General features: G+C 42.3%; 1 protein-coding gene across 7 annotated transcripts in view; it reads left to right on the forward strand.

Moving 5' to 3' along the window:
• Gata-beta (transcription factor BCFI) overlaps positions 1–6,493 on the forward strand; it is a 33,299-nt gene extending 26,806 nt beyond the window's left edge. For 3 of the 7 annotated variants that reach the window (XM_073079383.1, XM_073079384.1, XM_073079381.1), the window contains exons 7-10: positions 1,940–2,151; positions 3,512–3,676; positions 4,122–4,251; positions 4,540–6,493. In XM_073079383.1, the coding sequence (XP_072935484.1) occupies positions 1,940–2,151; positions 3,512–3,676; positions 4,122–4,251; positions 4,540–4,808 (776 nt within the window). In that variant the 3' untranslated portion in view covers positions 4,809–6,493. Of the gene's footprint in view, positions 1–1,939; positions 2,152–2,287; positions 2,437–3,511; positions 3,677–4,121; positions 4,252–4,539 lie in introns of all 7 variants that reach the window. The other 4 variants (XM_073079385.1, XM_073079388.1, XM_073079382.1 and 1 more) reach the window with 3 other exon arrangements.
• The last annotated feature ends 6,597 nt before the right edge of the window (positions 6,494–13,090 follow it).

Raw genomic sequence — 13,090 nt, forward strand, 5'->3', positions numbered from 1 at the left:
TTTGAATTGGTTTCTGACGAACAGGGCCATGCGTCATACATACTTACACAATAAGCACAATTGCAACGTCAGTTGAGAGTTCTGCGGTCACCGTTCCAGATTTCAAACAAAAAAGCAATTCCTATGGTTTAATTAGTTCTGGTGTAGCATATTTGATATCGAGTTTCATGGCGAGTGCTGATAAAAGCGTAAACATAATGTTGGTGAGAGAGGCGTGTTCTGTAGCTCTGTCGGCTGCGCGGTGCCGGCGGCGCACATGGCCCGTGTCGGCTTACGCGCGCAGCAGCGCTGCCCATGACGCGCTGGACTGCGTCGGCGCGACGGACGCTTTTGAGAAGTGATCATTTTCAGTATAAACGGTGATGATATTTACACTTGCGGCCAAACTACGAACATAATTTTAAGCTGATAGATAGAGCACTCTGGACAATGTACGATTTAAATTATTATTGTTGGATTTAGGAAACGATTTTCGACGTACTTATACCTTTTGTTTTCAATTAAAAGTGACCACTCAATATCAATCAGGTGCACGTTTCTTTACAGCTTTCATTACATAAACAAAAGTCAACGTATACCGACCGTGGGCGCCATTTCTGTGAGGTATAACAACATAATTATAGAACGTCGTGTAAAATACAAAGGTAAGGTACCACGATATGGTAGACAGCAAATCATCCTTGAAGCCGGACTATATCAGATCATTATGATGCTATTTGCTACATAATCGCAGCTCGATCTGCAAATACCCTATGTTTGGGATAGATCCAATGAAGGTCCGTTGTAAACGCGTGTGTACGTTTTCCACTCGGCACCACGCGTCTTCCGCAATGTGTGCGCCACTTCCCGGGCCGCGCGCTGGCTCAGCGCCGCCATTGTCCGCCGCGTTCAATGTCGGGGTCACAGCTGACCACGCTGTTTATTTCCGCGACATAACTCTCTACCTAATTCACGTTGTAAAGGTTAAACTTTGTGTGGATGTCTGTACGTTTACTTTTACCTTTGATGATCCGCGTGGCCCTGCGGTCACTGTACCTGTCAGACGCGCAAATGGTTCAGGGTTCGATCCCAGACTAGACAGATATCTGCATGATGCATTTATTTTGTATGTCTGTACTGAGTCTGATTGGGTGTATATTGTCTTTGTGTGTGTTCATAGTTGACGCACGGTTTCGTATTACTACAACTTATATTATATTGCTTATTAAGTAGGTAAGTATATCTTGGTACAAATATTTCGAGTAGTATTTTTTATGATATTAATTTAAAATCACCTAAATATAAATATCTCCGACAAAGTTTATTTTCTTCAACATTTCTAATAGACACATTAGGTCTTAACAATGCCTTGTGGAACAATGCAGATATATCGCTCCTTTTGTCACATATTAATCGATATTATTGTTATGAACATCGGCACATTTGTGAATTAAGTCACGAGCGGGCTCGCGAAGTCAGCACCGCGCCGCTGACTCAGCGCGCCCGCGAGGTTACCGGGTTCGATGTTCGACGCGCTCCAAAACCGAGTCAAGCACATGTTTCAGTCTCGTGAGTAAATACGACCGAACGATCTGCTTGACAAGCGAAACCAAAGCCGAGTGGATGAGTTTTACAGTCTAGTCTCGTGGTATTCATTCATGTATGTATACTAAGGATAGTGAATCATGCAATGTATTATTTTATAGCAGTTCGCAGTAAGACTTTGGTCTCTGATGTGGCGTGTCCAAAGTTTTTATGCTCGTAAACAAAAATAATGAACATACCTATTTATATTAAATCCCAACCTCATACCGATAAAGAACATGTATGATTATCGTACCTTTGATATAATACGATAATGTAATACCTATGTATCGTACAATTCGGACGCTCGGTGGGATCCGCGGCGAGGGTCGGCATTCGGCAGTCGGCAGGTGCGAGTTAACGTTGTGTTGCGCAGTCGATATGGCGGAGTTTTACACGGAGGGCCGCGAGTGCGTCAACTGCGGCGCAATCCACACGCCGCTGTGGCGGCGCGACGGCACCGGCCACTACCTGTGCAACGCGTGCGGCCTCTACAACAAGATGAACGGCATGAACCGGCCGCTGAAGCAGCCGCGGCGGCTGGTACGTCAGCGGCACGCGGCGCCGGCGCCCGCGCCCGCCCCCGACGTACGCAGCAGCTCCGCTCACTCCGCTCTCCGCACCGGCCACTAACCCCCCCGCCCTCCCCCCGCCCGCGAGCAATCCGCGCCCGCCGAGCGTCCGAGCCCGAGCCGAGCCTGTAGGGACGCCTTGTTGGTTGCAGTGGCCGCGGAGGGGGCCCCGCCGGGCGCGGATTACTTCAAGGGCTTCCTGTTTAACGGCGCGCCGCCGCACCACGCGCTCTCCGCGCCCGCGCCGCTCGGCGCGCCGCTCGCCGCCTCCACCCCCTCCGACTACAAACAGAAGAAGGGGGTACGTCGCCCTGCCCCCCACTACACCCGACTCCACTCTTGACCGACTAAACGCTCCGACCTATCTACGTCAACCGTTCGCTTAAACTAATCGAGTTTTCGCTCTGATCCCTTGTATATCTGTCTCCTCGAGACGTCTCCTCTCCATCCGAAACATTGTTGATAAATTAATCCTATATCGGCCGAGGACCGAAGGTCAAGCTAAAAAAATACTTTAACATTTCACTGTAGATGAAGTCCTGGGCGGATATTCCTCAAAGTTCCCATTATCCCGATCCTATGATGGTCAACAATCCCAGTCCTGCGCTTTAGCGCCCGCTGACTAACTCTCATTGCTTCTCCTGTTCTAATTAACTACATTTCATAAAGCATGCGAGTTAAACTTAATAATCGAAGTGTTGCATTAGAGCTGGGAGTTTTGAGTACCTCCTTAGTATTCAAAAAGCCTTTTTTTACATTGTCCTAATAAAATTCGAAATAAGCTACTTGGAAATTATATCAATGTATATAAAAAAGACAAAATGAGTTAGTTCTAAAATCTTCAAATTGAATCAAATGGGAAATATACTGTAAAGGAAAATTGTACTTATATCTGTCAAACCATCCGTGAAAAAATTATTCATTAAGTGCCTACCAAAACTCAGGAAATGTGAAATAGGCCCTTAGCCAAATAGTTAATTTAAATTACTTAATGATTTTACGGCTACTTAACCATCGCTTATTATTTGGGAACAAGTTCAAAACAGGTTGAGACCTCAAAATTCCTAGCTCACTCAGAAAATAATAATTAACGAATGCGGTTTCGCTTCATATTAACAGCTTTTTAATTGCTAAATTTATTGAAAATAAATTAATATATAACCTGATATGTAAGTGTATTACATGGCACTACCGAATATACTAGAGATTTGAGAACGTTAACTGTTATAAATTTCGAATTTCGAATTTTATTTTCGGTTGTTTAGCATACCCGAATAAAATTTGCAACAATATAGAGGTAATGCCAATGCTTATGGAATAATATACTTACATATGGTGTGTGGGCGAGCGCGTGTAACGTGTTTGTGTGCGTGCAGATGGGCACGAAGCGGCCCGGCATGCTGTGCACCAACTGCCAGACCACCACCACGTCGCTGTGGCGCCGCAACGCGCAGGGCGAGACCGTCTGCAACGCCTGCGGCCTCTACTTCAAGCTGCACAACATCCCGCGACCGCTCGCCATGAAGAAGGACGCCATCCAGGTACGTAATGCTTAACGTATTTAAGATTTAGTTTGGCAAACAACGATATAGAGTCCTGTTTCCTCCTTGAGTGCTTAAACAGTGAGATTCAGATTGGACGAAAAGTAGTTTCAAAGTAGAATTAAAAAATACCCGGATCCACATACCGACTAGGCTGAAGGCTATGCTTGGAGTGAAACATAAACATATTCGCTTCAATTCAGCTCAGTTTCTTCACAAGCTGGAAAGAAACTATTAGCTCGTAACGAGAATTAGAGAAAACCAATCAGAACTCGTAATAAAGGAAGCATGAGCCTTGAGGTTCAAAGTCATATGATTATTTCATTGCTTTATCATCAAAATTGCCAATTCAGTTAGTGATAATATTAGGCACTATCGTCAACCATAGAGTAGAAGTTACTTACGATATTTATTTATTTATTTATATGAAATGTGTTTATTGCAGACGAGGAAACGGAAGCCAAAGAACACGATGAAGGGCGAGCGCAGCGTCGGCAAGAGCGGGCACGGCGCGCTGGCCGCACACGCGCCGCACGCCGCCGTCAAGATGGAGAACTTACGTGAGTTGCTCACTTGTATGTAACATTTTATATAATACTCGTAACATTAACTCCTCTTCCTTTCTGATCGATCGTGGGTTAAGTTCTAGTCCCTTCCGCCCCTTACGTCCCTTCATGCCAAGGTCGGATCGAAAGGCCACTTCACATTAAATATTCCCTGTCCCGTAGATCTACAGAGACGATCGACGTACTCTATGCTAGACGAATGAGCGATGGATGAGTGAAAGCGTAACGTGCATGCGCTCGATGTAGCTAGGACGATCGCAGGGTAGCCCGTGTGTAACGCCGGCCGGTTGATTGCAGTGGACGGGTCGGGCGGCGCGGGGGCGGGCAGCGCGCGCTCGCCGCTGTCGCTGGGCTACTTCGTGCAGCCGCACGTGAAGCTGGAGCAGCCGCCGCCCGCGCACTCGCACGCGCACGCGCACGCGCCGCACGCGCACGCGGCGCCGCACCCGCACGCGCAGCACCAGCACGCGCAGCACCAGCACGCGCTGTACGACGAGCCCGAGTACCGGCGCGCGGAGCCGCAGGAGCGCCTCGAGCGCCCCACCGTCGTGTCCATCGGCAGCTGAGCCGAGCGCCGGAACGAACGCCGAATCTCCGAGTCGGGCTCCCGAATAATAAATTAGAATCTCAGTCGCATAAGTAGGTAGGTTAGCGTAGAGCGGAGGGACGGGCCGCGCGCCCGCGCTAGTTGACCAAATATGGGCCGATGCGCTCGGATCTGCCGTTGCAGGGAAATTGAGTGGGCTCAATGTTTTTTACTGATTTTAGTACAATTTTTCGAGTACAATTTTGAAATCGAATCATTCCTTCGTAGCTGTAAGTACAAAACTATATGTTTATCGAGAGCCTTCTCTTTCATTTTTGGAGAGATCGCTCTCCCCAGAGGTACGCGGAACCGTACGTTATAATAATTTTGTACACAAAGTGTTGTTACCAAATACCTAATTGTTTATTTTTAAATGAATTATGAGACTGTGCTGGCATTCCTGGCACGTGGCATTCCTATAGTTGTATCGATAGATAAACTAGTTTAAGATATTTTAAATAATATACCTATTTAACGCCGAAGAGGCTTCGATATTGAACGTGTAAATGATAGTTATTACTTGTAGGTCGGTAAGCTGCCCTGCTGGAGTGAACTCCATGACTTCTAAAACATTCCACGAATTTATGAAATATATTTTATGTTAAATTATATTTCGTTATGATTTTGACATTGTAAAAATTAACAGAACTGAATTGTAAAAATATTTTTAAAATACATACGAAATCAGAATAACCAGTCAGAACTAGCGTCGTCATAAAAATACATCTATCGTATAGAAGCCAGTAAGGACTGCATTCATCCGCATCTGACTTAAAATATTATAGATTACTATTGTTACATTAACTCGTACAAAGCCGAGATATATTGTCGCTCGGACTCATGGACACCATTCCAAAAGAGTTTGAATTCAGTCTTTAACCAGGCGACACGTCTTATACCGTAACTTCTTTAATTATTTACCAACATGACGACGCGTTAATACTTCTATTCCCATGACTGACCGAAACCAACAATAATGACAATGTTATATAGGTACATAGGTAGGTATCTTATTAAAGAAGTATATGAACACTTGCGTAAATACTGTTTTGTTTAATTTAACATTATCAAAAAGTTACGAATATTCGGCGGATGAAATCTCTTGATCTTCGAAATATTTATATTATATATCGACATGTAGACTTGTATCAACTGAATCTGACAGGGTTTTTAATATTTAAATTGGTTGGCGACATTACTGAAGACCTTATATTTCTTGAAATCAAAAGATATTTAATATTTTTCTTTTAAATATCTACAGACTTTATTCCGTTAGTATATGTACAGACTTATTCATTTTATGTCAGCGTATGTGCTGAGTGTCAGTAATTGTCGCCAATCAAAATTCCTATAGATCTGAGAGACCTCTCTATAATGAAAACCGAATTATATATCAATATTGAAATAATTTTATCTTTATAGTTTGGTCCCGGGCCAAAAATATATAATTATTTTATACTAAATAGATAGAGATATATTAAAATAAATTTAATTAATTATGGACCATGTGGGTCCGCGCGTTGTAAGTATCGGGTATTGATCGTGACGTCACTTGATGTTACATATTTATGTTCACGGATACCGATTGCGGCGAGTCACGTGTTTGTGTAAATATTATGTAAGCAATGGAAGTACACTTTAATAAATAAAACTATTCTAATTTTATTTACTTGTTTCTTTTTAAACCTCTAACATTCCGACTAAAACATGCTGGAATCCAATTAGTAACGAGTTTCTATTGAGGAAAAATTCCTACTATTCTTATGATTTCTTATCAAAACGTTATATCTACGTTTTTCATATGTAACGGGTACTCACGATACCTGGTTTTAATTTCTTTATTGCTGATATTTCGACCGAGTTGCATAGATCGTTGTCACAGCGAAATTGCGGTGGCGGGAAGAAACCGATGGCAAGCACTAGTGGTAGATCAATCTATTGGTATTTATAAAGTTATAGAATATAAACGAGTGCTTATAAAAACTGAGTGGCAGCTTCGCATGTCTCAATGTTTGACGCACGTCAAAGAGTTGTTAGGAAAGAAGCACTTCTTTCCTAACAACTGAGGAAATACGCTTCAGTGATCTTTTGCGACAATCAATATAAGTATACCAACTCAGGACTCAGGTCCTGAGTCCTAAGCCTCTGGGCTTAGCGAGCCTTCGGAAGCAAAAAAAAAGCATGAGATTTAGACACTAGCAGCCGAAATTGGTAAACTTGATAGATTGATTAATTTTAAGAACAACAGTATTTTAATCGTAGCTGATTATTACTTTATTAGTTTTATACAAATAAATCCAAAATCCAAGATTTGTACGTCGTATAATTCTTAGGTGACATAGGTTTAGGGGACGGTGAAATGTAAACAGTTAAAGTACTTTTAAGTACAGGAAAACCTATTGCCATCTTAGAGAACGGCAAATTTAACTTTTGCTCGGGTGCTTCTAATTGTTGCTTCGCTACTTACTTTGCTTAATACAAGCTGTAAAATGCTTCTTCAAAAGTATATTATAGTTTTTAGGTAGGTATCTCTTTTCTGATTGCCAATTAATGTTTAAGATCTATACAAAATTTTAGAGTCGATTTGAATTAAAGTAAGATTCGAGGGGTATCTTCAAAGGCTGTTTTTTTGTATTAAGGATAGGTTAATAAAATCATCGATTTAGTAGATATCTAAATGTTATTAAGGCAGATATCCCAACTAATAATAAGGAAATAGCGACAAGTCGCCCAACGTCTGTTAGCCCACTCCTGTTAAGTTTTCTTTACTTAAACTTAAAAGTTATTTATTTCAGCAGAAAAAAATATACCTATACTTTTTTTTGCTGACGAGGGGGAAATCTTTAAAAGGTACCCAGTGCCGTGGGAGTGACGCGGGGTTATGTGGGATTCTTAACGCACTAAAACTCCCCCGGTGACCATCCTCTACGCTGCGATAAGGACTCCGAGATCTCCAAAAGAACGCAACCGAAGTGTTTACCACGATATGCGGCCACACACACTGCCGTCCTACTCGGGGTCGCCTTCCGGGCGGTTCGAGCTCCTACTCTTACTATCCACGACCCCGAAAGCCCCCTTTTAGTTGCCTCTTACGACAGGCAGGGGATACCGTACCCCTATTCTGGTCCCGGAACTACAGGGACAGAAGAAATATACCTATACCTAATTATGTAGCAGCCATACAGCATACAGTACACCTGATGGTTGGTGAGAGACAACTGTTGCCCATGGAGATCTGATATCAACCCCAAATAAGATTCGATTTCTATCTGAGGTTATCGCAGAGACTTAGGTTGGAACGCCTCGCATAAGTACGCATGTCTCTTTAACCACACGCTGCAAAGCGGAACACAGCAACACTTAACACTGCTGTTATAAGGCAGAGATAGGTAGTGCATCCGTAGTCGATTCAGAGAGGGTTCTGCCAGTTTCAGACCGGACCTATATACCTACATAATATGTATGAAAACAGTGTTAAGATACTTAAGTGTAGTATTTATTTGAAAGTTGTGGCAAGACTTAACATTTGTCACTATTACCTAACACAAAGTATTCCAATTGATTCGCAGGTAGAGCTCTAGTTCCATTCACTATTGGAAGCTGATCATTATCATCAGGGGCAATATCTGCTCATAATCCATAACTCTTCGACGAATTTTACACTGGTACACTGACGATTTTAATGCTTATTTAGATAAGTCAGAAATAGATGCGAGGTGACGCCGGGTTAAGTCTCAACGATATACTTATAAGCTTTTCATGTTATGTGCAAATAGTAGGTAGGTACATATGTATACGTGCTACTACTAGTTGATAGATATCAACTTATTCGTATCCTACGATATTCGTTGTTAAGAAGAAGCTAGGTAAGTACTACCACAGTATAAGTATCTATATACTGTGGTACTACTATGTATATTGAAAAACCTGTATAAATGTGCGTCATCTTGGTATTAGTAGGTAGGTACATAGATACTTCATGCTATTGTTAGTAAAGTACCTCGATTGCCGGCACGCCCTCCCGGCGTGATTCAGCCGTGGTGTTCAGCGAGGGGGATGAGGGGGAGTGCAAGGGGCGCGCTGAAACAATATGGCGGCTTATCGGCGGCCATCGCGCGTCACGTGAACCCCTCCTCCTCCGTCCCTCGCTTTATTGGCTTTTCACGGAAAATATTCGACAAAAAAACAACTGATAAGATCGCGATGAGGTCGAGCGGCGCCCATCAATAATCCTTGGACGTATCGAGCTATCGATCGGCGGATTATAGCACGATGCCTACGTTCCGGTCGACCGTTAGCGTTAACTCACTGGCACTACACTGTCACCACAAATTCAGAAACACTGCTGCTTCCGTGCTGTCGAGGGAATAGGTTCGAGTTAGCCGATAGTGTATCTCGGAACGGCGGTGCAACGGTAATGAGCGGCGGAGATACGCGCTCTCGTAATCAAATCTGTTCGGCTTCTATCTGATAATTACTCCATATCGGGGATGGTATCATCGCGATATCTCAGCTCCCGTAGATAGGTACGCTAGCGCCGGCTGCGGCGGCGGTGCGGGGCCGCGGGGGGCGCGGGGGAGCGCGGGGGGCGCGCGGCGACGTGGACGACGTTCCCTACAAATATTTGCGTAGAGCCGGCGCTGTTTGCTCGGCTTATCACGTCATCGCGAACACACCCAGAGCACCCGAGTCCCCTCGCTTGCGCAAGCTGCCCTACATACTCCGGGGAGCCTCGCTTTCAGTACGACAACATGTCACCGCGAAACAATTCCGATGAATCGTCGCGTATGCCAATAATTAGTCGCAGCTACGCGGAAAGGGCTCGTAAATAGGAAAAGGCGCGTGAATCATATGCCTACTCGACTTCAAGATACCGAATAGAACGTATAGTCAGATTGCCATTTACTGTGATCGAATGTACCGATTTGTCAAATAAATATCTTTATATCACATCATCACCCAATTCTCACGACACAGACCGCATCAAATAAGTCTTATCACATTGATGACACTTCGATTTTTTAAAGTGCGCCATCGTAGGGAAGTTAGTCGCATCCCGCCACCAGCGGCTGCCGGGCGCGCGGGGTGGCTCCCGGCCTCCCGGGCGGCTCGTCCTCGCGCTGGCAGGACAACAACGCGTCAGGCGCATGCGGCGCGCGTTGTACTACAGCTGTTCGACTAGATACAGTATCTGTTAGATATGATTATCAAAACTCTAAGATAACCAGACTCACATTAACGCCTAGTTAAGATAAACGAGATAACGTTTTGCATATCTAAGAAACTGCGATATAAGGTGCTCCAGCGGGGTCGTTGCACTCGCCCCGCTTATCGCGCAGGGCTGCGCCGTGGTCTCACCCCGTCTCCCGGGTCAATGACCAACGGGACTCACTTGGTCTGAAAACTTATAAGTCGGTTGGAACTTTAGGCTTCCTTTCATGTAATGGATACAAGTAACAGTAGTTTCTTCAAATGCTCTTTATTATCCGGATTAGAATTTATTTGATTTAGCTAAATTTCTACGACGTCGTTTGGATAAAACTGATAATAATTTTAAAAATTGCAACGCGAATTTATATTTCTCTAGATTTGATTAGATACCACTCAGTTATAAAATCTAAGAACTGGAATAGAATGGAATTAATTGTAAGGATATACATATATACCTAGATATCTGAGTATCCTACGCATTTAACTTTAGTTTTTTATTAGATGGTTATTGTTACTAACCAAAAACAAATTGATTCAGAATTGTTCTTTGTACTTATTACCTTTGTAATAGATAAGCTAGGTAAGCATGCCGCATGACGTCAGCGTGCTTATGAAAGGAACAACAACTCGTCGAGTTTCTGAAGAGTGCTCGAGTTATTATTATGCGGAGTTTGTTTTCCTCCGACGACAATGGAAAATAAGTTGATGTATCGTCTTCACCTTTATGATACTTTACCAGCCCACTTTCTATTACACGGCATTTGTTGATATAACTACCTACATTTATATAACTACATATTTTACCAACACAACGCGCTTATAATAAGCAGTCCGTATATACTTAACCCACCCTTAATATCTACCTATGTCATACCTAATTAGGTACCCACGTGGATGAATATGCATTTTTTCACGTAAGTTAATTATTACTATGGATTTCCTTATTCATTTTAAATTACATTATTTGTCACAAGTGTCAGTTATGATGAAAGATATTTACAATTACCAAACCTATTCCTTTTACAGTTTATAATTACTAATTACTGCTGTTAAATTACGATAAGATGATTATGATATTATAACAGATTAGGTATATGAACATATATTTTAGTTAAAAACTAGCATACTATTATTAAAATATTTGTATGACAAGTATGCAGTATTAAAGTCATAGTGTAAGTAGAAGTACTTAGTAGTGAATGTTGGCTTCTAGAGCTGTCGGGGATAAAATACCTAGTAGGAATGTGATCCTAATTTTTGTAGTTTAGCATTTCGTACGTACCGACATACTACTTACTAATAAAATATTTCAACAGCGAAAGAAAACATCATGGGTCGTGGGGCAACCTACATCCCTGGGGATTCTTTACAAACAGTTTTCAAAAATGTGAGAAGTCTACCATTCTGCATTATATTCTGAAAGGAGCTTCGTGTCCAGGCATTTAAATAAGGGGTCATGGTATTAAAAGGACAGTATAGGTGGGCTCCAAAAATCGTAACGTACAGTTTCTCCGTACGATTAGTAACTCATACCCAACAGAAATTATTTCAGTATGTTACTAGGGACCATCTACTTTCTATTATCATGATTCACAATAATGAAGCAACTAATGTTATGATATTTTTTAACTTTTACTGTTTATACGTAGTCTACAATCACTTACTTGTAATCCATTTTTATTTACATAGCAATTGACACTTATTTTTATTCAAATGGAGACAAAGATACATCGATGAGTCACGGTTGACAATAGACGTTAATAAAATTGCGGAGGAAATAATTCAAAATGGCGGCTTCGCGTCGCGATTGGCGAGCGGCGCGCAGCCGGCAGCGGCGCGGCGGCCGCCGGGCGCTCCGCCTGCACCCCCTCTATAACACTGTGCTGATCTATTATGCAGCTTCACAGACGCTTGCTTATAGATTTTACGAATCTCTTTCGGATATTATCCGTTGTTGGGATGATTTGTATTGCAGGGACCAAAGTAAACTTTTTATAGAGCTACTGTTTTGTAGAATTTGTTTTGAAACTTCTGGTTGGCAAATAACCATTTGTTTGCTTACAACTACAATCTTTACTAAGGAGAGAATTTTTTTATTAGTGTTCACTTACTTAACATAAAGAACTTGTGTTATAAACTTTTTCCTAAGGTACTAGGTTATGATTATCACATAACTTAGTCTAAAATGTCATATGGGATCCCGTAATCTATGACCTACTAATGCTTGCCATATTTTTCTTTTAAACGTACTTGCGACAACGACAACGCTACATTCCATATACAACGTTGGGAAATAGTGTCTACTTTTATTTTACGATAAGGTTTATCCTATGATCTAATTTAGAATAATGTTAAAGTTACACGCATAAGAACATTCAAATCGCTCTACTGTAAAGTTGTAAAAAGTTATTGCGTACAACCCAATAAGAGGAACATATCATTAGTAAAACTTATGTTTAACTATGGGTAGTATATCTTCTCTGTTACCTATGGCCAAATTAAATTTAAGAGATCATATTTTGCAAATTACAAATTGTTTAGTGATTCAATTCAGGGATTGTGCTACACTTACGATAAGAAAAAATGTAGAGTTTGTTTTACAATAGGTGTCACCTGTATAACAGTAGGTAATTAAGTCGCTATGTTTCCTTGCTTGCTTCTTATTTTTTGGCCAATTTAGACCAGTATCCGTCATTATATTCTATTTCTATAAAACATAGGTATGACGGTAGTACCACTGCAGTCGAGCCACGTAAATTTCATCGCATAGTTGTATGGGCCCGATGAAATACGTACCTTAGCTCCAAAAGTAGGACTTCGTGTTAAATTGGATGTTATTGCGTGTTGCAGGTAAATACGTGCAGTGATAAGCAGCGGTGTCGCAAGCGGCCGCCGCGCCTCTTGCAACACCGCTACCGCCGTCCACACTTGTCACGTCCGTGTACCTCCTCTCCAAGAACCACCTCAGGTCGACCTGTTAGAACGTCATAATGTTCCCTTGTAAATAACAACATAAGGGCTGGCAGACCCCTCGAAGATTGCCCGGTTAAA

The sequence above is a fragment of the Epargyreus clarus genome, unplaced genomic scaffold (assembly GCF_041222505.1).
Source record: "Epargyreus clarus isolate Ecla_fem2 unplaced genomic scaffold, WU_Ecla_fem_2.2 ptg000014l, whole genome shotgun sequence".
NCBI classification, from domain to species: Eukaryota; Metazoa; Arthropoda; class Insecta; order Lepidoptera; family Hesperiidae; genus Epargyreus; species Epargyreus clarus.